The 25,088-nt window shown below is 41.7% G+C and overlaps 1 protein-coding gene across 1 annotated transcript in view; it reads right to left on the reverse strand.

The window, feature by feature from the left end:
• Positions 1 to 3,046: 3,046 nt before the first annotated feature.
• Positions 3,047 to 25,088, reverse strand: part of scn8ab (sodium channel, voltage gated, type VIII, alpha subunit b) — an 81,514-nt gene continuing 59,472 nt past the window's right edge. The window contains exons 19-27 of the mRNA XM_053497859.1: positions 24,888 to 25,042; positions 23,536 to 23,709; positions 20,132 to 20,254; positions 15,539 to 15,823; positions 12,039 to 12,092; positions 10,679 to 10,816; positions 10,173 to 10,277; positions 9,804 to 10,074; positions 3,047 to 8,254 (exon numbers count right to left, since the gene is read on the reverse strand). Coding sequence (XP_053353834.1) covers positions 7,098 to 8,254; positions 9,804 to 10,074; positions 10,173 to 10,277; positions 10,679 to 10,816; positions 12,039 to 12,092; positions 15,539 to 15,823; positions 20,132 to 20,254; positions 23,536 to 23,709; positions 24,888 to 25,042 — 2,462 coding nt within the window. The 3' untranslated portion in view covers positions 3,047 to 7,097. The remainder of the gene's footprint in view (positions 8,255 to 9,803; positions 10,075 to 10,172; positions 10,278 to 10,678; positions 10,817 to 12,038; positions 12,093 to 15,538; positions 15,824 to 20,131; positions 20,255 to 23,535; positions 23,710 to 24,887; positions 25,043 to 25,088) is intronic.

Genomic DNA, 25,088 nt, shown 5'->3' on the forward strand with positions numbered 1-25,088 from the left:
TAGAGAAATAAAGGGAGTTTTTATTCTCGGAACTATAAGACTCAAAAGTCCTGCTTTGACTCAAAAACCTTGTTTATTATCAATTATATTTTTCATTTAATGTTTTTTTTTTTTTTTCATATCACCACCCCATTACCTAAAATCTCTATTTCTATAATGTTTTCAATTTCAGATAAAAAGATATTCTTTATAAAATGTTAAAATTCAGATAACGCTTACATAAAGTATTTGGTACGGTATAATCTTTAAAAAGTGTTTACTTTAAGTCTTGTGGCAATATATTAAGTTAAAGTATTATAGTAAAGTACATCAATTTTAAATATTATTTATTAAATTGAAGCAAAAAAACTTATTTAGGGATATTTACTGTAAAATAATGCTTTTGTTTTATAACTATTGTTTTACATTCATAAAATAAACATGAATACATATTGTTTTATATTCATAAAATAAACAGTTTATGTTTTTATACTTTTAACAGAAATTGTATTGAAGACGTTTTGAACTGAAGCAGAATTTGTGCATCGGGAGTGATAACGGGACATTTATCTGATCACAGTGCTGAGAAAGTTCAAATGAATAAGTGGATTATTCCTGAACTGAAAAGAAGCAAACACTTACAGCTGAAACACTAACTCCAGCCCAGGTTTAATCACTTTTCAGGAACCACAAAATCCACAGAATGAAAAACACAGATGTTAAAGTGACTTTTAGATCCAAACCTGACGTCTGGTTCATCTGTTTCGCTCTTCAGAAAATAACCCCCACTCCCACAGCGCCTGTGTCTCAGCATGAGGGGTGACAGATGTCCCATTATCTACAAACCCCCAAACACACACACACACACACAACAGTGGAAGAAAACAGACATTTCTCACTGCTTGTGGAATTGTCAATGTTTCAATTATCTTTTATTCTAGAAAAAGGAACAAAACTGCCAAAAAAATCTAAAATTATATTTAAATGATTAGCTCAAAAACCACAGAGACATGGAGACAAAATGTTTTATTAATTACTAGTCTAATGAAAATAATGATTAGAAATAATTATAATGATAATAACAATAATAATTTATTATTATTATTATTATTAGAGACGATGAAAAATCGATTTAGTGTTGTATCGTGATTGTGTTGCGTGGCAATTCATGTATCACCATACTGATTAAAAACTTACGCACTCATCCTCTATGCTGCTTTATCCTGTGTACAGGGGGGGGGGGGTACTCACACACTCCTCTATTCCAGAAGAAAAACCCAAATTGGGAATTGAACCTGGACCCTGCAGGCGTGAGGTGACCACAAAGCTACTGTGCCGCAGTAAAAAACTTGTTTTGTAAATTATTTATTTAATTCATACTTGCTTGCATTTGGGCTAATTAACTATTCATCTGTAATCCTATAAACCTGCACTAAAACTATTCACCAACTGGAAAAACAGAAGGGTAAACAGAAAAGCATCTCCGCTTAAACAAAAGATCAACCCTGAGGTCGATGAGCTCCAACAGTATCAGAGCATCAGGTTCCTGTTCTGTTGGCCGAGAGCCGGAATCACAGATTATGGACAAAGAGTCAGGGAAAAGGACTCATTTTACAGTTTAAATGGTTGATTATTACTAATTTTAGTCTCTTTTAATAAAATTAAATGGAATTAAAATACACCAATAGGACGGAACACTTTTAGCGTTGAGGTACAGGTAGAGTAGCAGCCATAAAGGAACTAGAACTGACCACGCTAGCAGGCTTTGACTGGATTAATCCTTTATTATATTTATACTTTATACCTAAAAAAACTGAATAAAAACACACGGCGTTCTGTAAGCGCCGTTTTAGCAAGTTTAAGTTTTAAAAAACACAAAACACTGCTATTTAAAAAAAAAAAAAACGAAACACCCGAAACAAATTTTATCTTTAATAGTTTGAGAAGTTTATTTTAGTTGAAGGGTTTTTTTTTTCTTCTGGGGTCCTGATGAATCCCCATGAAAGAGAAGCTGAAAGTTAAACATCTTCTCCGAGCTCTGGCCCTGCGATCGAGGTCCACCGAAGTCCCACAATATTAAACATGTAAAAGTATCGATTCTACTTAAATAAAAGAAACGAATCGGTGTAAGAAAAAATAAAGAGGGGTAGTACTGTAAGATTAGTCACGATTCCCGACAACTGGTTCCACAGCAGATCGTCATCGGTCCGAGAGGCCAGGTGTCACAAGACAAGACAGAACTAATTAAGACTAGACGGAAGACTAATCCGATGGCGTCATTTGAGAAATCGTGAGAAAGTTGTGCCGCGGTTGCAGGGTTACACTCGACAAGCCGTCAGACTGGTCACCCAAAACTGCAGCTGGATGTGCTAGAGGAGCTTATCGCCGACTGATGTCAACACCACCTGAATGTCAGAATTTCTGGTGCTGTGTATAAAATCCAATGTACTTATTTATTTACTTATTTGATTGAAACAAATTTACAGGTGCTACTTTTTGTTCATGAGTATCATTACTAGGTGGCTCGTTTACAGTAACTCTGCTTTTTATTCCAATAAATAAATAAATAAATATCTTAAAATCTTACCTTGTAAATCTCCCACTATACTCGGTAGCCGTGCCATGATTTGAACTTTCAGAGACGTTGCAGAGGTTTAGCGCTGCACACATTTCCTCCCCTGAGTATCGGATCTTATCTGAACTCCTAACCTGAGAAAGTCTCTAACACTCGCTCGCTTCCAGACCTTCTCAATATTCAACATCAGGATTTATTAGGAGGTGGAAATTTATACCTTACCAAAAAAAAAAAAAAGAATAATAATATAAATAATTAAAGGGTAAATTAAAAAGATGACCTTGTATATATTTAATTATAAAATAATATTAAAAAGTAACTTGATTTTTTTAATATAGGCATGTAATTCATCTTTCTTCTTGATATTCTTCAGTAACGGCCCCACCTGGAGGATACTCGACGTCCGCCGTCTGCGTTAAACACACGGAGCCCTGGAAGGCCGAAAAATAAGGAACAGACAGACACAAAGAAACGGACACGAGCACTCGGGCGTAACTGGAAGGCTGCTTTATTGTTTGGAAAAAGGTTTCGTGCTCAAATGAAGACAATCTTTCACTGATTCTCGCTGAATTCAAGCTGTTGTGCAACACACCATCGTCTCTCCATCATCAGTGGCAAGAGATAAGAACAACATTGTCAACCAAGAAGCACTTTCCAATTACTAATCAGCAAATGAGACAAAGAGCATCTCAGTCATGCTACAAAGGAAAAAAACTGAAATTATTATTGATAGAAAAATAAAGAAATGGTGAGAAATGGGCAGAAGCTGAGCACGGAAGGCAGACTGCTGATCTCTCCACAGAGTGAGCCACTAGGAGAAGAGTGCGCACTCCATCCAACTGCCCTACAATAAACTCCAGCCTCTGAGGATAAAGTCAGGCTGATGCCAGTTAAGGTTTTCTTTAGAGGTCTTTTTTTTCTCGTGGACGTCTCAGACATCCTTCTTTATTTTTTCTCAGTGCTCTTTTTAAACAAGCTCCACTTGTTTAGAATTTCAACTCAACATCATTTAAAGTTTTTATTCATTTATTTATTTTTTGAATTAAACAAAAAATTGGCAGCAAAAAGGCACTGAAACGAACGTAAAGAACGAACTGAAGGAGATCGACTGCACTGCTGTGAACCTTAATGAGGAAAAAAAGCTATGCTCTAGAGTTCAGCCACGTCTCACACACACACACACACACACACACACAGATAAAAAAAATCTGCATCAGTAAATAAAGACCTTTGGGGAGGAGAACGTGAGTGTGTGTGAGCTTGTGTGTTATGTAACTATATTATGTGTGTGTGTGTGTGTGTGTGTGTGTGTGTGTGTGTGTGTGTGTGTGTGTGTGTGAAAGAGTGGCCACTTCACACAGGCACACAGGACATAAAGGTAGAAAATGAGGTGCTGGTAATGCATTCCCCTCCCTAATACAGGCGACGTAAGCAGCTAATATTTCACCATGCGCTGAGCATTAGACCTGCCCACACACACACACACACACACACACACACACACACACACACACACACACACACACACACACCCTGTGGGCCAGGACAGAGTTTTGGTCGTTCATTGAACGTATTGCACAAAAATGATAGAGATAAGGTGAGAGGAGGACGATGTGTGTGGCGTCGCCTCCGCTCCAAGCCGAGCTCAACTCAGTGGAGGTTTAATCATAATAAACATGTATATATGTGTACGTACATAGGTATCTGTGCATAGATGCATACACACATACATATGCATGTATATACTCACACACACACACACACACACACACACACGCATCATATACGTAGCTCTATATATACGCCTGGGTTTTATATATAGACTTACATAAGGTTTTTTTGCATTTTAATAAATACTCGTATTAGATTCCCCTCCTCGTTATTAATCGTGAAAAGTGTCTCGGATAAATTTCTACTCCTCCTAGCGAACAGTTCACAGTCTAACCATGTGAGACCCGGGCGATGCGAGTGAAGCGTTCTAGTCAGGTTATTATTATTATTATTATTATTATTCCTCTTCAGGATTAGATTAATAGCGCAGTAGTTTTCATGTTTCTTTATTTACACAAAACTATGCATGCTGTTAAAATAAAACAATATATTACATTATTTATAGACTTCTTAAAAAGTTCATTCTTAACTTATTAATTTTTTTTTGCATTTTGTGCCGTTTGCAAAATAGCCTGTACTGTATAATACAATAGTGTTTATCTATGATTTTCTCTGTAAAAATTTTTTCATGTTTTTTTTTTTTTTTTTTTGCTTGTTTGCTCGTTTTGGTTTTTTTTTTTTTTAAACGTACAATTTATAGATTTCATTTGTAAATTGAGTTGAATAAATGCATGATGTGCAGTCTGTCCTGGACAAGTGGCTGCACGGGTGCGAACAGAAGGCCTTTAGAATACTTGTGTGTTTTCAGGACGATGACGTCGCCGATTACGCGCATGCAGCGAGCGGAGTGGATCGTGAGTCATATCGGAAATGTGACATCGTTAAGCAGCGCCCCAATATGGCGTTATCCGTTTCTAAAAGAGGGCTTAATGAGAATACGGGAGCGCGCTGTCAGACGTTACGGACAGACGGACGCTCGTGCGACAGCCCCGTCATCTTTAACCCAATCCCCTCACAGTGAATTTCCTCCTTTCTGTTTATTACTGCAATTATTGTTGAAGCTTCACCGCTCTTAGACAAGCTCAGAGACTCGGGCTCCGGACCCCAGGGACTCGACACTCGTCCCGACGGGTGATGGCGTATCCTGAGAAAAATGAGGGAAACTCAACAAGCATCAGTCTGGGGTCGGGAGGTTGTGCGACTTCGTCCCATCCTGAGACCAACTGAAACTACTGCACCACCACCACCACCACCACCAGCACCAGCACCAGCACTCTTTGGCTTCCTAAATACACCGCCTCCCAGAGTCGTATTGCAAAGATGTCAAGGAACAAAATGTAAGAAAACACGAACCGGAATAAAAACAGACGCGAGTGTAGACGTAGTCGAACTCTCTAAAGTAACATAAAGGAGTGGAGTAGGAAAAGATTCACTTTGTAAAATGAAATCATTTTTTTTTATTATTTGCCACGTTCTGAATCTAACTCGAGGCTGGGACTAGCGTGGCACACCCGGTGTCGCACTTCCTGGCATTCAAGTCTCCGTCTACAGAGCACCGAGAGCCCAGTGCTGTAGGCAGGGCAAGCAATATTGCTGCATACAAAAAATAAAGAAAACGAAAATTGATCTGCAAACACACACACACACACACACACACACAGATTGCATTTCTCTACACACATCATCTCCTGAGCAGCAAAAAAAATGGTACCTTCCTCTCCATTGCTTTCAGTCGTGTTCAGTTAGTAAGAGGCTCTTAGTAGCAACTTAACCCCCGAATCGGTGACGAGTTAAAGGACACGTGGTGAATTTAGGATCATTTCGGTTTCAGAGTCGTCAGATTCGACTCAATTTAGCCAGTGGACAGCCTTTAATGTACTTCTCGAGCCACTGCGCCGGTCTGTATTAGTGTTTCGTGGACTATGATTATTCATGCAAGAATTTTCTGATCAAAACATGCCATCATGCAAGTCATTTCTATGCATTGAACAAGCACAATAATTTATTATTGGTTTTTGAAATGTCGGAAATAGTGGCGGAGGCACGTGGTACTCGCCTCCTTTCCTCATCAGTGTGAAAGCCCATGTAGAAAAAAGCTTTTTCGATGCATAAGTATAAATAACAAATACATGATGACGTAGTTACTGAGGGTGACATGGGCAACATGTTTTGGTTTTCGTTTTGTTGTTCCTCCCTTCATTTTGTTTTTCCTTTTTTGCCGCTCAAATAATGTAAAGACCGTGTAAAGCATATTTAACGCTGACTAACACAAAGATACCGTCTGAATCAGCCAAGCTCTGTGGTTTTCTTCATCACGCTCCACTGATCTCCACTCACACTCACCATCCGTTTAGAGTTTTGTTCGAAATGAATAAGTGCAGATTCTTCTGCTGTTCATGATTCGGAAGCTGATTCTTCCACCAGTGTTCATTTCCTTTACGGAAATTTTCATAAACACACAGCATGAGCACGGGGTTTTCCGGATGCGGGGAACGGCACGCCATGCTGTGATGGTTTTCTCCTCGGTTTCCCCGTACGAGTAAGAAGTTTCGTTCAGAAGTGCAGTGTAGCCCTCTAACACACAATAATCAAATATCAATCCTCAGCGAATGATCCGATCTGATTTTGATGCAACAGTGTCACACAGGAAGCTGATTATGTTTGGTTTAACTTGAAAGAGTCAAGCTTTGAAGAAACCTCAGTGCTTTCCATCGCATCCCAACACCTGTGAAGTTTGTAAACAATTTTTTTTTGTCTTGTCCTTTTTATTCATGGATCTTTTTTAAAATATCATTTTCTTACTTGCAAATGAAATTAATCTGTACACGTCTCTGTGTAGTCTAAGGGTTTCTGCTTGTTTTGCTTGAAATTGCAGTTATTAAATTAATTATCACGACTGTTTTTGATGTCCATGTGTTCCACTGCTGCAGCCTTAACACTTGGATTCCCTGACGTCTTTTTGGTTTCGGCCCTTTTCCTTACGCCCCTTCCCCTCGTTGTTGTCATCTTGCTTCTCTTTCTCAGGCTTGGTCACGCTGTCGTACGATGGCAGGGATGCAGTGGAGGGCGTGTCCTCCTTCTTCTCCTGATTTGTCCCTCCATTTTCCAGCTTGTTGTTGGCAGGCTGGCGTTTGCAGACAAACCCACGTCGGGAAAGGTGGGCACGGTACGCCCTCTGGATCACCACAGCTGACACCTCCTCCTGCTTGCGGCGCAGCGTAGTGGTGATTGGCTCATAGGATACTTTGGAAGGGTTTGCCGCAACGAAACGCTCCTCCATCTGCTGCCGCATCATGTCCAGATCACCACTGTCACCCAGGACGCGCTTGGTAAAAGCAAACAGGATGTCTAAGCAGTGGATCCGATCACCACTCACCATGGGTAGATCCATGGCAATGAGCTCGATTATATTAGGCTTAGGCACACGTAGAGGATGCTCCAGTGTATCTGCAAAGTCGGGCAACTTGGCAAAGGTAATAAACTGTGAGGCGTCTGGATCAAACTTCTCCCAGATCTCATAGAAGGACTCAAAGTCATCCTCACACAATGGATCAGCACTCTCCTCTGTCGCCACACTGAAGTTCTCCAAAATGATGGCAATGTACATGTTTACAACGATTAGGAAGGACACGATGATGTACATGACAAAGAAGAAGATTCCCACAGAAGGGTTGCCACAGTCCCCCTTCACTGTGGTTCCTGGGTTCTCCTTCTCAGGGTTGCAGTCAGGTGGGTAGTTGAGGATGGGAGCAAGCAAACCATCCCACCCTGCTGATGTGGTGATCATAAACAAGATGATCATGCTGTTACCGAACGTCTCAAAATTGTACATGTCGTCGATGCCGACCTCGCGCTTCACGTACGCAAAATTGGACATACCGAATATGGAGAAGATGAACATGACCAGAAAGAGCAGCAGGCCGATGTTAAACAGGGCAGGAAGTGACATCATTAAAGCAAACAGTAAGGTCCGGATGCCCTTGGCTCCTTTAATTAAACGCAGGATTCGTCCAATTCGAGCCAGACGGATTACCCTGAACAGAGTAGGTGACACAAAGTACTTCTCAATCAGGTCAGCCAGGAACATACCTGAAACAGGAGAAACAGGAGTCATGGTCAACAATGTACTGTGTAACTGAAAAAACTACTCCAACTTCTACAAGAAGAAGCAGACTTTATGTACCATTATGTACCAGCTTCATATTTACTGGTTTATGCACTCTCAAATTATCTAAAAAGTCTGTAAAGCCCTACTATTGATTAGCACAGGACATCTTGTACTCTACTGTCTATCACTCAACAAGGAACGGCTCAGATAGAAGTAGTCTGGACCACGCCCACTCACAGGCATGTCCCTTTTAGTCAAACCCCTCTCAGCCATGTCCCTTTTAACCACGCCTCTCTCAGCCATGTCCCTTTAAGCCACGCCTCTCTCAGCCATGTAGCTTCTAGTCTCGTCCCCCTCGGCCATGTCCCTTTTAGCCACACCTCATTTCCCACATGCCCCTTTCAGCCATTCTCCCTCTCAGCCATGTCCCTTTTAACCACGCCTCTCTCAGCCATGTCCCTTTAAGCCACGCCTCCTTTCCCACATTCAATTCAATTCAATTTTATTTGTATAGCGCTTTTAGCAATTTTCATTGCCGCAAAGCAGCTTTACACAATCAAAAGAATTATTTAAAATAAAACACATGTGCCTTTTAGCCATTCCCACTCTCAGCCATGTCTCTTTTGCCCCAGCCCTCTCAGCCATGTACCTTTTAGCCCCACCTTCTTTCCCAGATGTCTCTTTTAGCCATTTCCACTCTCAGCCATGTCCCTTTTAAGCACGACCCTTTTCAGTCATGTCCGCTTTGCCTATGCCCCCTCTCAGTCATGTCCGCTTTGCCCATGCCCCCTCTATGCCATGTCCCCTTTGCCCATGCCCCCTCTATGCCATGTCCCTTTTGCCCAGGCCTCCTCTATGCCATGTCCCTTTTGCCCATGCCCCTTCTCAGTCATGTCCCTGGAAGTCAGCCACACCCCCAAGAAAACAGCAGCACTGAAGAACAAGCTGGGGGGAGGGACTCTTTTCAATTCAATTTTATTTGTATAGACTCTTCTTATGTTACATTAGGAAGAAATTCTTTTCGGCTATGTAAGCACTCGATGATACACAAATGCAAGAAGGATGGTGTTTTGCTTATACACGGCCACTGGAAACCTGCCTTTAAATGACTAAAATGTGAATTGTGTATAATAGGTGCCCTTTATTGTCTTGATGTAAGTTGACCTTTTGCAAGTTGGGCTTTACACAATGAACCAAATGTTTTACAAATGAAAGTCGAGGATAACATGATGTTACAAGAGGGCTTTTTCTTCTGTCCTGACTAAGCTTGAAGAAAAATATAAGATCGAGTTACATAGCTAGTCACACAAGGTTTATGTATGAGTAGACGTGCAGGAAATCAAAATCAAATGTGTGCAACATTCCTGCAGTGAACCTGCAGCCAGCCGTGGTTAAAGTCAAACATTTAAAAGGCAAATCCGTTAGCTGCTTTTGTCATTTTGCATAACTACCATGTGTCAAATATCTATCTCCCCTCTCAGTCATGGCAGTGTGTTACATCTGCAGTCCACCTTGTCTCCTTCTACTCACCCACAATAGACAGAATCACCACCACGCAGTCAAAGATGTTCCAGCCGTTGGTGAAGTAGTAATGTCGTAAAGCAAAGAGCTTCAGCACGAACTCGCCAGTGAACACTACGATGAAGACGAAGTTTACCCAGTACAGGATGTTCTCCGTGTCTTCTGACTGGTCATCTGTTTCCACCATCATGGTGACCATGTTGAGACAGATAAGTATCATGATGGAGATGTCAAAGGCTTGCTGTGTAACAAAGTCAAACACCATGCCCTGGATGTTGTTCTGAAAGAAAAAAGGAAATTAAGATGAACAAAAAACAAACAAACAGAAAGCATATTTTATGTCTATCTGATGTGACTTTTGTTTGCTCGTTTTCATACCTGTGGTCTGGGGATGGGCTTCTGCGGTTTCTTTGAGCCCAGTTTCTTCATGGCGTTATAGTACTTCTTCTGTTCCTCTGTCATGAAGATGTCCTGACCTCCGAAGTACAGGGACAAAATAAGACTGGTTACAACCTGACAAACTCTTGCTGTAGCTTCATGCATGTAGCAAGTGTGTCTGTTCAAACAGGATCAACACTCAACAAGTGGAAGAACCATCACTGGCCTTTGACAAACCATGTTCAAATATAAAATTGGGCTAGAGAACAACTGCGTAACACCTAAAAACACAAGACAGAAGTGAAACTAACTCGACTGGTAGCACAAAGAAAAGCTGATATTTGCAATGAGACAAATAAGAATGTAATTTCTAACTCATCACGTCTTTCTTACACTTATCAAAGCATTACATGATTTATAGATTCTGGTTTAGAATGACGCTTTCTGATGTGATTTAAGAGAAAGCTGTATAAACAGAGAGGAAAAGGTTGTTAAAGAAAACTCATCTTTTTCTTCTGTTGGTTGAAGTTGTCGATGATGACACCAATGAAGAGATTGAGTGTGAAGAATGAGCCGAAGATGATGAAGATGACAAAGTAGATGTACATGTAAAGATTATCTTCATACTTCGGTTGATCTTCAACCTGAGAACAATCAGAGCAAACATTCACTTTAACCTGCAAATAAAACACTGATATTTGCAGTTAAATGATGAAAGTATCAAATTCAAGATCACTTGACAGCGAGATGATACGGTGCATCATAAATCAACACGGACCTACGATCCAACCAAAATCAAAAGCTTATTTAGAAAAACAAAACTATAAAATGTCACTGCTGATCTTTAAATGCCTGCAAACTTTTTTTGTAAGAATTCATTCTGGTTGCAGAATAAAATGCTTCTCTGCACACGCACAGGATCTAATGGTCCAGTTTTTCCTTCATGACTTGACTTTAATCATGTCTGTTCAATTAAACGCCCTGGAGGACATGAGCAGCCTGTTGCAGCCAATAATAACTGTTACTATGGTTACCTATAGTACATACCAAAATATACCATAGTGTTAGCGTGGTACTTATGGTAGGCATCACAGGACATTATAGGATTTTACTACATACTACTGGTGTGGTAAAGTACAGGCCGTAATATATATTGATGTATGTAATGTTAAGAGATCAACACATACTATGGGATTTAATTAATGATATGTACATTGTTATAACATAATGGTATATATATATATATATATACACAGTGGTTCTATTGTATAGTATTTTAGTAGTATTGATGACAGGATCCGGGAACATGGATTTTTACATTTTTATCTGATTATACATCCTTTAAGGGCCTTGCTCAAGGGCCCACCTGGGACAACGTGGGATTTGAACCTGGGACCTTCCGAACCGTAGGCCCATGCCTTAACCAGTGAGCCATCCCTAACCAAGAACCCAGTCTGTGGGGCATAACTTAAGTGATAAATTACTCTTTAAGCATTTGGCAAATGGTCTTATCCAGAGCAACTTTGAAAACTTATTCTAAAGGTGATAAAAAATACATTAAAAAAATACTTATTTTAACATAAAGATTCAAAGTTTCTTGTTTTGTGTTAGAGTCTGTAAGTCCACAATAAACATTTTGGTTTAGCTCTGGCTTTAGCAACTTGCTGCTACCGTACAGTACATCACAGCTTATGATCAGAGTCAGAGTGTTAGCATCACAGCAAGCCATGGTTTGGAACTTTAACCGAATGCCCGTGTGTTTTTCTTTAGAAGTAATACTAAACAGATTATTAGCCTGCATGTTAACATACCTAATGCACAGAGTAATTATTTTTTTCTTACAAAAAAGCAGCATAAATGTAGTACCTTTCTGGAATCCACGGCGGCATACATGATGTCCATCCAACCTTTAAAGGTGGCCTAATGAAGCAGAGTATCAGAAGAAAAGGGAGGTCAGTCTCTGCTTTCAATCCGTTTCAGATTCTCAACACAATCTGGCGTTTTGGGTTAAAAGCTAAAATGTTCTTAGTGTTACAAGTGGAGACTTTCACAGAAATACACACTGTACACGGCTAATCATACATATTTAAATATAAATACACAAATATAGTATTATATATATAATATGTGCAACATTGGATTGCGAGCAATTCGGTCTGCGATCATTTTGCAAGACGAGCAAAATGGTTTAATACATTTTAACTTAATAAACAAGCTAGGTTTTGATATACGAGTAGTACACTTGCGCTTTGCGTCACGTGATCTCAATTGTTGGTAATCATCTCCTATGCTCAGTCTCACTTGTAGAGTCAACATCCATGCATGCGTGTACTGTTTACTATAACACTGTGACCACGTTATAAGGCATTTTTTGTATGTCCACCTGTAGTGACTGTTCTTTGCTAACTGTACTGCAACAACAGCCTCCGTGAAGAAAACTAAAAGTTAAAATGGCAGAACGAATTATGCTCGCAATCCAAGTTTTAACTGTATCGTATTTCATAAAAGTAATAAAATGGCTGGGCAATATAACAATGTTATAATAATATAGTGAGGAATTATGCCACATCTTACTTAAAGGTGTGAATAAAAACAAACACAATAAATACAATTCTGGCAGAAAATTTCTTTTAATTTACACAAAAGTCATGCTATATCTATGCCGATTTCATTTAAATAGTGAATTTATATGTATCACAATTCTATAAATATAAAAAAAAAATTAACTTTGAACCTAGGAAAAAGCTGTCATAAGATTTATACCCCAGCTTCACAACTGAACTGCATATGAATAATTGAATGAAAATGTCCATATAACATTAGTTGTGTCACTTAAAAACCCAAGTTCAACACTGCAAACATACTTTAATTACAAGAGTTTAACATTTAACTTCAATTTAAATTAAACACAAAGCTACACTGGTGATGGGATGATGGTGTGGGAGTGCAAATTCCTGCACTAAATGTAGGATTATAAAGGGATTGTGACATTTTTCCCAAACACCTCCAAAGTCTCCAAATCGTAAGGATGCGGCTGCGAGAAGCTTCTTAAAGTTCTCCCCGCGCTACAAAACACAGTGGGGAGTGTAGCTTGGGATCTGTGGAGTTGCTGAGGACTCTAATAAGCGGAATGTGCAACATGCATGCTACAACGTAAAAGATCAGCAAGCAAGAGGGGCAATGGAACAAGCCCCTGGGACTTCGAAAAGGCGAGTACGCCTTTGATTACCGCATTAAGAACACCTGCATGCTCACTGCCGGAGCTTGGACACCCGCATGCTCAATTTTCACACGGAGCCGGATATCGTGACCCTGCGTCAATGGAGGAAAAGGCCGCAAAAAGGTTCATGTCACAGCCCCTGTTCCCAGCCTGGGAAAGCCGCCCAGCCACCGGACGACAGAGAGAAGTCCCGTCTGAGGCTGCGCCCACAGAGAGAGCTGGGAGGGAGCGGTCCAACCATCCTCCGAAAGAAGGGTCAGCGATCAGAACTGCGCACTGCAGTTATTCTTGCTGTTACACCTTTATCTCACCTATGCGGTTTGACTAGAAACATGGAAACCTAATCACAGCGCCAAACCTGGCGGTGAATCATGATGAACCGTACTTACTGCCACCCCATGAAACTGCGTAGGTGAGATGGGGATATTAGTAGGTGAGATGGGGATATTAGTAGGTGAGATGGGGGTATTAGTAGGTGAGATAGGGGTATTAGTAGGTGAGATTTGGGTATTAGTAGGTGAGATAGGGGTATTAGTAGGTGAGATGGGGTAATTAGTAGGTGAGATAGGGTATCAGTAGGTGAGATGGGGTATCAGTAGGTGAAATGGGCTATTAGTAGGTGAGATAGGGGTATTAGTAGGTGAGATAGGGGTATTAGTAGGTGAGATAGGGTAATTAGTAGGTGAGATGGGGGTATTAGTAGGTGAGATGGGGGTATTAGTAGGTGAGATAGGGGTATTAGTGGTTGAGATAGGGATATTAGTAGGTGAGATAGGGGTATTAGTAGGTGAGATAGGGGTATTAGTAGGTGAGATAGGGTAATTAGTAGGTGAGATAGGGTAATTAGTAGGTGAGATGGGGGTATTAGTAGGTGAGATGGGGGTATTAGTAGGTGAGATGGGGGTATTAGTAGGTGAGATTTGGGTATTAGTAGGTGAGATGGGGTATTAGTAGGTGAGATAGGGGTATTAGTAGGTGAGATGGGGTATTAGTAGGTGAGATAGGGGTATTAGTAGGTGAGATGGGGGTATTAGTAGGTGAGATGGGGGTATTAGTAGGTGAGATAGGGGTATTAGTAGGTGAGATTTGGGTATTAGTAGGTGAGATGGGGTATTAGTAGGTGAGATAGGGGTATTAGTAGGTGAGATGGGGTAATTAGTAGGTGAGATAGGGTATTAGTAGGTGAGATGGGGTATCAGTAGGTGAAATGGGCTATTAGTAGGTGAGATAGGGGTATTAGTAGGTGAGATAGGGGTATTAGTAGGTGAGATAGGGTAATTAGTAGGTGAGATGGGGTATTAGTAGGTGAGATAGGGGTATAAGTGGTTGAGATAGGGATATTAGTAGGTGAGATAGGGGTATTAGTAGGTGAGATGGGGTATTAGTAGGTGAGATAGGGTAATTAGTAGGTGAGATAGGGTAATTAGTAGGTGAGATGGGGTATTAGTAGGTGAGATAGGGTAATTAGTAGGTGAGATAGGGTAATTAGTAGGTGAGATGGGGTATTAGTAGGTGAGATAGGGGTATTAGTAGGTGAGATGGGGTATTAGTGGGTGAGATAGGGATATTAGTAGGTGAGATAGGGGTATTAGTAGGTGAGATAGGGGTATTAGTAGGTGAGATGGGGGTATTAGTAGGTGAGATGGGGGTATTAGTGGGTGAGATAGGGGTATTAGTAGGTGAGATAGGGGTATTAGTAGTTAACAGATTATAGGTTGAACTTGACTGAGTGATGATGGTAGAATAATTATAAAGGTCTTGACTAAAACAGCATGCATGAGGAATCCAAAATGTGGAATTTCCAAAAATGAGGAGTTTTGGAAAAGTACTCGAACTAGTTACTTTTATCAGAAAGTAACGCTGTAATGTAACTGATTACTTTTTAAAGACAGTAATTTTGCAACGTAATGTTAAAAAGTAACCTCCCCCAACACTGGTATTTAGTAGATATGAGACTGGTGTGCGAGTGTGTATTGAGTGGATGTGAGACTGGAGTGCGAGTGTGTACAGTATTTGTGAGTGTAAGACTGGTATGTGAGTGTGTATTGAGTGGGTGTGAGACTAGTGTGCGAGTGTGTAATAAGTGGGTGAACAGATAACACCTTAAGCTACAGTAAACGTGATAAAATAAAAAGACGACACACACCACTTGTAGAAGTGCCAGATATCCAGCTCCCACATTATCGAAGTTGATCTTGACGTTTTTCCAGCGAACCTCGCTGTGGTTTGCGTTGATCAAAGCGAAACACTCCGTCTTGTTGTTGACATCATCAGTCTTGAAATACTCCTCGGACGTAGCGTTGAAGCAGTAGTAGTACTTTCCAGCGAACAGGTTCACGCCCATTATGCTGAAGATGAGCCAGAAGATCAGACACACTAACAGCACGTTCATGATGGATGGGATGGCCCCCACCAGCGCGTTCACCACAACCTAATGACCAGAGACAGGACACGCAGGGGTAAGGAGAGACCTACCTCCTCTCTTATGGTGCAGGTTTAGTGGAGAAGTAACTCATTACTGTTGTACACATCTGGAGTGAAATAGTGGCTCTTTGTGCTCCTGAGAAATGCTCATGGTGTAAATAATAAGGATCTTACCCTGGGTAAACTAACCTCCGGAATTACAGACGCCTTTTATAAAATTAATTCTATTCAATACAGTTTCTTTAATTTAGCGGTGAACACAAGACACATCGTCACAGAGCAGATGTTCTCCATCGCCTGATACTACCCTTACATTTATTGCTCCATTAAAAGCTGCTTAATCCAATTGGACACCGAGCTGACACCGCAGATGCAGCATAAATCTCTAATTAATTAAAAAAGGCATTATTCGCTCTTCTAAAACTTTTAATATGACATAATTTCAGCACCTAAACTCTTAATTAGCATGTAGACAATGTTCATTGGAATTTATTTAAAACACGGTTTGGCAGCACTACTAAGAAAACTTGTATTTTGTGTTCTGTTTTAATTAATTACAACAACTTCCATTACAAACTCTATTACTGACAACAACCTGAGTGAAGAGAATGTTGAATGTGTGAAATATCCTCCTTATTTGTTTCGTCCGATTTGCTTTAGTGACAGGGTGTGCGCTTGAGTTTTTGTATAAAAACATGCTTTAAATCCATCAGACTGTCAGATCACACACTGCAGTTAAAGAACTTGGACATGAGGAACATCTGAGCATTTTCTTAAAATTTTTAAACTTTCTGTTTATTTCCAATTCCCATTCTCAGATTTATTGTGTGGTCTTAGACTTATTAACCAAACTGCTTTATATATACGGTACAGTGGGGGCCAAAAGTATTGGAACTACATGTTATAATGCACGTGATGTGCAACACTGCCTATGTTTCTGTATAGTGGTGTTGATCTTCTGGAGCTGTGGCCTGGGTCATGTCCAAACCTAAAGCCAATAGCAGGCTGGTGGACAATGGCGAAAGCAGTCAAGAAACTGTTCTTCTGTGCAGATCTTCAGGAAACGATCAAGCAGCATGGACTGAGCGAGCGACACCAGAGTACTGCAGACGACATTCTCGACTTCATACTAAATACTAGGCTGTTGTGGAGCAATTTCACCGCATAAAATTATTCTCATCGTCTTGAATGTCATTAAAACAATGATTTTGCTTTAGTTCCAATACTTTCAGCCACCACACACTCACATTCTCTATCATTTCGGACATTCTCTAACTTTTTAAATCCCTGAATTTAATATAATTTAATATTCATCTTTATTATTTTATAGAATTATAACAAAAAAAGCAATAATAATAATAATAATAAATTTCTTGCATTACTATTACTTTAATTTTTTAATGAAAATGTATGACAATGTAATCTAATTTATTTATGTACTAAAGCTTTTTTCTCACCAACTACAGAATATTTAATTTTGCAATCAAAATGAAATTTCCATTAAAGGAATATTCATGAGCTTTAGTTGTTTTGCATGGACGACATGTTATTTATACACCGCAGTACGTCTGACTGGCAGTGATTTTCTCCCATTTCTGTAAAGGGGGTCTGTAATCCAGGAGTGTAGATATAAAGATTTCTGAGGGTCAGGTCCCTCATACATTTCCCTGTAAGATGCTTCACATCTATTAGGGTCTATGACAGATTTTTTCAATGCGTCAGGCCTTGTATAAAACCTCCGTAGCGGCACACTGAAGCGTTCGCTCTGTCAGTCTGAGATCTACAAGATAAGCTGGTTCAGCCCAGAAGCATGAGCTTTCAGTGTTAATGTTCCTGTATAATGAACCTAAACACAGAGGAGATTATTCTCACCATTTCAGTAATAAGAATCATCATAATAATTGAACTAAAAGCTAAAGAGATTGAATTACTTGCCGTTCCAGTGTACCGCTTCAGATTGTGAAAGAGCCACTCACTCACTCACTCACTCACTCACTCACTCAAGCTCAGGGAGGCATCTACTCAGGCTTCACCTCGCCAGACTCACATGACACACACAAAAGCCACGATGTGGACACACACTGACTGGTTGGATGAAGCTCTGAGATGGAGGCCAGCAGCGGATCATGCAGAGCCAGCAGCAGGACATAAAGCCTACCTACCTGTGGACATGTTCTTCTCCAAAACACACACTCACTCGCCTGACCCCTTGCCCGTCTGATGGGGTAACAGTATTTTCTTGACCATTTTGGTCTTACTATAAATGAATGTAATATAAATATAAATATTTTCTACCTTACAGAAGTGTTCCTTATAAATAATTCATCTTTTTACAAAACATATATTTATAAATAATGACTGATAAATTAATCTACTAAACTATATAACTAATATACTAAACTATAAGACTAAATCAGTGTGTTGTGTAACAGGTCTTTACTGGTGTTTAACGTGATCAATAGAGGATTGTGTGACTGCGATGCACTCTCAGGTACGGGGATGTTTTTATCCACCGCGGTTACAGAACGTTACTCTGTGAGAGTTAGTCAAAGTTAGACGGTTAGTCAGAGCTGAATGTCAAAGCGCCAAAATGCCAATCAAAAGACTCAAAATGCCATTTTCTTCAGGTTTAGAAACGTGTGTCTCATGCCAAATGTCCCAGAAGTGTGTATAATCTGTTCCTAACGCATTAGGTATTCGCAATAGTTGTAACAGAAGTGTATAAGTATAAAATGTATTGATAACTAGTAGGAGTTGATAAAACCCCGTCAGAGTAACTAAAGTGTGTAAGGGCTGAAGTCTGGGGCAAATATTTCTACACCGACACCTGGACCACTGGGCTTCACCTGCTGAGTGAGAAAAAACTGAACTACAGACACTAGCATGGCTCACTGTGTGTGTGTGTGTGTGTGTGTGTGTGTGTGTGTGTGTGTGTGTGTTGGAAAGAAACATGCATCACAGTGCAGTTGAAATAACACAAAAGTAAAGCTTTTAAAATAATGCGCGTCATTACGCGACCTTCACACCAGCAAGCAACAAAGCAGCGGGTCAACGTTAGCGTCGTTCACATTAGCAAGACTTTCCTGAATTAGTTGCAATTTACGTGTGAAAAGATCAATCATACTGTCGTACGGTGTGTGTGTGTGTGAGTGTGTGTGTGTGTGTGGTCTGTTGCTCCCCATTTTAAACCTTCCTGCTACTGCAGTTCTTACATAACTAGCACATTATTACAGGAAGATGTTCCAGGTCTCAGAAGGAGTTTCACGGAGGCCGTCGGTTCCTTTGGTGCGTGTCAGCGCTAGTGCAGTTAGTCTGTCTCCCTAATGAAATCTAAGAACGGAGCTGAGGATGTGACATTAACACTGATCAGTGCCTTATTTCATTTATGTTTAGCTGGCAAGGATAACAGGATTTGTAGCTAAAAAACTGACCACGCCCACTTACAGGAGTTATAGAGTTACTATACAGCCACAAGGAAAACCAGAAGTGACTCGAGCGTTCTATCCACTGCTAGCATGAACACAAGTTCAGGTCGTAACTATTTCCTGTAAAGATCTGATCATGAGCTTTATATCACCGATACCATCCTCAGTGGGAGCTTTAGCATAAACACACTGACGTGCCACATGAAACCATGAGCTAGGTTTGAGAGAGAGGGGTTTGGAAAGCGGGCGGGGTTTAGAAAGGGTGGAGGTTTTACTAGAACGCTGCCTCCGCACTACTGCATTACTGCATTACTGCCGCCGGTAAAGGGCTCCAACCCTCATTTTATTGTAGAGGAAGTAAATTGTGAGTGAGAATATCTGAGGAACTTTTTCTACATCTTCAATTTTGTGCTAATAAAACAAAAAAGTTAACTGAGCTACCGCTAGCTTCTGTTGCTAAAACTGTGCTTATACTATGCTATGTAGCCTAAATTTAAAGCCACATAGCATATAGAATTATGACATCACAAAACTATGCTCTCACATAGCCCCGCCCCCAATCTGTTTTACAGATGTTACAGGATGGAGTACAAAGCATTAATAATAAACTCGCAAGTTCTGATGTACTCTAAATAATACTTTTTTTTAAATAAAAGTGTCTTCGCTTAATCTTTAGAGCTGCATCATGCAAAATTTCCATGCGCACTTATTTTTTATATAAAATGCATGCAGTTTTAGCTCAGATGATATAAGATGGATGCCTTATTGCTTATATTTTTTTGTTCCTGCTTGCTATGATCTTTTCTCTCTCTCTTTTTTTTTGCGATATGGTGGATCTTAGCATGCGGTCGTGTTGTCACAGTGTGAGGGACATGCACTGGGCAGCTTACCCTCATTCCCTCAAACCGGGACAAAGCTCTCAGGGGTCTGAGGGCCCGCAAAGTCCTCAGGGACTTAATGGGGCCCAAGTCTGAGTACCCCAGCGCATTAGCTATAAGGCTGACTATAGAAACCTACACAGAGGGAAAGAGAGAGAGGGAGACAGAAAGACAGGGCCAAAGTGTTAAAGTCAGGAAGGATGTGGGAAAGAGGAGGGACGAAAAGGAGGAGGAGAAGGAGGAGGGCGGAGAGGGAGAGAGAGAAGCCTAGGTTGCTATTACACAGAAGAGTTAGAAACACATGACACATATATGCATACATAATTCACCATGTGTCTGTGTATGTATGTATATAAGTGTTTACCAACACACACAAGAGAAAGAACGAGAGAGAGAGAGAGAGAGAGAGAGAGAGTTAGACATGAGTTATCTGCTCACTAGAGATCCTGGAGACCCCAAAGCTTTCTAAACCACGCTGATTGTGTAATCGTTCTTGTCATGTTTTTATTGTAGTTTTTGTTCTTTTCTTTAACTCTTAGTATGTGATTAGTTTTGGTTATCGCAGGCAGACGAAACTCGGAAAGCAGCATAAACAGCAAACCTGGAAGGAAACGTGTAGCTGAGATAATTGGGAGAGAAAGAAAGATAAAAGGAAACGTTAAGAGAAAGAAGAAAGGAGTGCACAAACTTACAAGCACATCCACCATACTCTAAACAGACAGAAATACACCATACACGTACGAACACGGCATCCGAGTACAGTACACACAACGACAGTACAGAGTCATTTAGGGGGAAAGGGGGGGTTAGGGGCGGGGTTTAAGACAGCGAGAGAGAGAGAGAGAGAGAGAGAGAGAGAGAGAGAGAGAGAGAGAGTCCTAACAGTGACCTTACCCTGGCCCCTCTCACTCCCCGGCCAGCTCAGTGCCTCGGGCTCCATCAGCGCTACAGAGAGACAAGGTCACAGTCACCCGTCAGAGAATCGCCAAACAAACTTACAGCCATGTCAGTCCAGTGAGGAAGTCTGACTTACCATGCGTCCCCTTAACACACACACACACACACACACTCAGAGTTGCAATCTCCATCTTTTTAAACAAGAAGATCTGCTGCTCGTGCGAGAGCTTCACCCGCCGCACCCAGAGAGCTTAGCATCTCACAGACCAGCGTTATCATAAATAACATACTGGCTGATATTAACATCAACTTAAAGTGTGACACAAACCAGTTACACACAGTTCAGCGTTCAAACTGAGGTCGTTCTCTCTCACACACACACACACACACACACACAGTTGGCTAAATCATTCTTGAGTGTTTGCTCACACAGGTCACCGTGTGGCTGGAAAAAGAATCACTTCAGTTGATCAGTTTGTGCTCTTTTATTGATTTGTTGTTGTTTTTTTACTTAATTCAAGCTGCTGCTTCATTGTGTTAAACATCAGCGTTTTTACGGCGTGTTCCAGCAGAGGGCGTTGTTACTGTGCTGTCGCTCAGACACTGCTGTAAAGCGGCACAGAGCTGAACCCGGAAGTGGGAAGTCGGAACTTCATTTTTCCCAAATCCTGATTATACTTTTACTTTTTCCAGATATTAAATATATATATATCAAATATATCGTGTTTTATATATATATATATTTGTGATTTACTGCCACGCTGAGATGACGTCACGCTGTGGTTATTTCCCCTCTCATTGGAGCTCGAGCTTCAGACCAGCTGCTTGTTTCAGATGTTTCATGTGTTTTCTGGTGATTCCTTTCACAGCCACACGGTGGACTGTACAGCCCCCATCACCAGAGGAAATCACATGACAGGAAGTGCTGGAACATCCCACCGGGCAGACAGGAAGTGAGTGGCGCGCTGAGGACAGGACTGTTACCTTACAACGCTATTATGTTAGCATGTAGCATGTAGCATGTCCAACTAAGAGTTAAGCTATAAAAAGTTATAATATTCTTATAATAACAAATCATTTACAAACACATTCAAAACATTTAAATACAGAAACACAGAGCCTGAGCAACAGAGCGGCCGCAGCGCTGAGGGGGTGGAGTTAGAGGGCGCTGAGGGGGTGGAGTTAGAGGGCGCAGCGCTGAGGGGGTGGAGTTAGAGGGCGCAGCGCTGAGGGGGTGGAGTTAGAGGGCGCAGCGCTGAGGGGGTGGAGTTAGAGGGCGCTGAGGGGGTGGAGTTAGAGGGCGCTGAGGGGGTGGAGTTAGAGGGCGCTGAGGGGGTGGAGTTAGAGGGCGCTGAGGGGGTGGAGTTAGAGGCCGCAGCGCTGAGGGGGTGGAGTTAGAGGGCGCTGAGGGGGTGGAGTTAGAGGGCACTGAGGGGGTGGAGTTAGAGGCTGCAGCGCTGAGGGGTGGAGTTAGAGGGCGCTGAGGGGGTGGAGTTAGAGGCCGCAGCGCTGAGGGGGTGGAGTTAGAGGGCGCTGAGGGGGTGGAGTTAGAGGGCGCTGAGGGGGTGGAGTTAGAGGGCGCTGAGGGGGTGGAGTTAGAGGGCGCTGAGGGGGTGGAGTTAGAGGGCGCTGAGGGGGTGGAGTTAGAGGCCGCAGCGCTGAGGGGGTGGAGTTAGAGGGCACTGAGGGGGTGGAGTTAGAGGGCGCTGAGGGGGTGGAGTTAGAGGGCGCTGAGGGGGTGGAGTTAGAGGGCGCTGAGGGGGTGGAGTTAGAGTCTGATTTTAGCTTGATCGATCACATCACACACCGTTAGCTAGTGTGTGTGTGTGTGTAACGGGCGGGTGTGTGTGTGTGTGTGTGTGTGTGTGTGTGTGTGTAGTGTGTGTGTGTGTGTGTGTGTGTAGTGTGTGTGTGTGTGTAGCGGGGTGGAAACACAGACCCCTTCACAGTGCTGTATGTTTATACGTGCTGTACACTGAACTTTTCCATGCCAACCCTCGTGGTTTTAGTGTTATCAGACGACACACACACACACACACACACACACAGGAGCAGCTCGACTCCCCACCGCGCTGTGTGTGTGTGTGTGTGTGAGTCTGACTATGAGGAGTTCCATTTAGTAGAATTTTAGTCAGACTAACACCATTTATTTTATAAGTCCAGGTTTTAGTGGAGCTCACACTGTCTCAGGGAGGGGACAGAAAGACAAGACTAAAGAAACATAAGCAGAAGTTTAACACTGAGACTCTCAGAAAACACCTGCATCTGTTTATCATCTCACTGATATAAAGACTGAAACACCAGCGGAGAGATACACTCTGTTCCTCTGCTCTGTTCATTACACACACAGAGGGAGAGAAAGAAAGAGAGGGAGAGAGAGAAAGAGAGGGAGAGAGAGATTAAAGCAGGAACGAATAGACGAATAGCCAAAGAGAGACAGAGATATAGACAGTGGAGAGAGACAGAGACAGTAGAAAGACAGACAGGTCGGCAGGAAGAGGAGGGAAAGTGCTACTCACATCCACGATGAAGAAGTCGAGCCAGCACCAGGCGTTGGTGAAGTATTTGACGAAGCCATAAGCCACCCACTTGAGCAGCATCTCCAGGATGAAGATGTAGGTGAAGACTCGGTCTGCGTACTCCAGGATGATCTGGATGGTCTTCCTCTGCTCTATATACACATCCTCAAACGCCTGTAGAGGAACACGAGAGGAGCATCAGCACCAAGAGAACCTGTCCATCAGCTGAGATTTACACGCTCCGCTGCAGCGCCATCTACAGTTAGCACTCACAGTGGAAATGACCAGGGTAGATACATTTTTTTTAAACCAACCCAATTAAACCAGCAGAACTGGATGGTAAAAGGTCAGCAGGTCTGCTGGAGAGACACCCGATGTTGTGAGTGTGTGTCTTCTTCAGTTTAGTCGTAAAAAGCAGCTTAAACAAATCAGCTATTTAATGTTTCTATAGATATATATTTACTGTATCATATGACAGGTTATGGAAACATGGCGATTTAATTTGTATCATGTTTTTTGTTTTCTTACCTACAATTCCCTGCCTTAGCCAATTGTATTATTATTTTATTATTATTTTTAGTAGTAGTAGTTAATTAACTAAATGAAAAATGTTTCAGGTGTACACACAGGAGAATATTAACCCATAGTTATAAAGTTTATAAACATCTTGTACAAAACAATGTCTTGATACATTTAGTACGAATAATTGGCTAAATGTCTTTAACATCACTGAATACGTCCTCCTCAGCATTATTTTAATATTTAATTTATAATATGTCTAGCGTAGAGCTTTTGCCTGCCGCGTGGTAAGAAACGTTTGGCTACAGTTCAAGAAATTACCACCAGGTGACACTGCAGGCTCAATAAATCTCAGACGCACTCGTGTACACACTCGTGTACACACTCGTGTACACACTCTGTCACTAAGACATGGGGTGGGTGGATGGTCCCTAAGTGTAGCTGCAGATGTAGCAGATCCTCTGCATGTGTGGCTTTAACGCGGTGACGGATTGGTGACGGACCCTTAGAGCCGGGCTCAGGAACCGCAGCAGGAGACACACTGCTGATCTCCAGCATCTGGGCAGAGGAGCACAACTAACACCAGAACACACACACACACACACACACACACACACATACACACACTCTCTACACCTAGAGGTGCTCCGTGTGGCTGGAAGAAGAATGACTTTAGTCGATCAGTTCTTGCTCGTTTATTTATTTGTTTGTTTGTTTATTGGAATCTTGCCGTTGACTTAGTGAATGTGTCTCCCTGCATCTGTGAGGCTTAAAAACTCGTTCATTTGTGTCTGTGTGTGTGTGTGTGTGTGTGTGTGTGTGCGTGTCCTCACCAGAGCCCCAGAGCTGAGCAGGATCATGAAGATGATGAGCGTCTCGAACCAGTTGTGTTCTACGATGAGGTAGCAGGTTTTTCTCAGATACCACCAGTGTTTCCCCCAACCCTCCGTGATGGACACGTCACAGCACTTATACCGTGCCACGCAGGCTGAAACACACACGCGACAAACACACTACGTTACTATAATATTTAA

Source organism: Clarias gariepinus, chromosome 6, assembly GCF_024256425.1.
Source record: "Clarias gariepinus isolate MV-2021 ecotype Netherlands chromosome 6, CGAR_prim_01v2, whole genome shotgun sequence".
NCBI lineage: Eukaryota > Metazoa > Chordata > Actinopteri > Siluriformes > Clariidae > Clarias > Clarias gariepinus.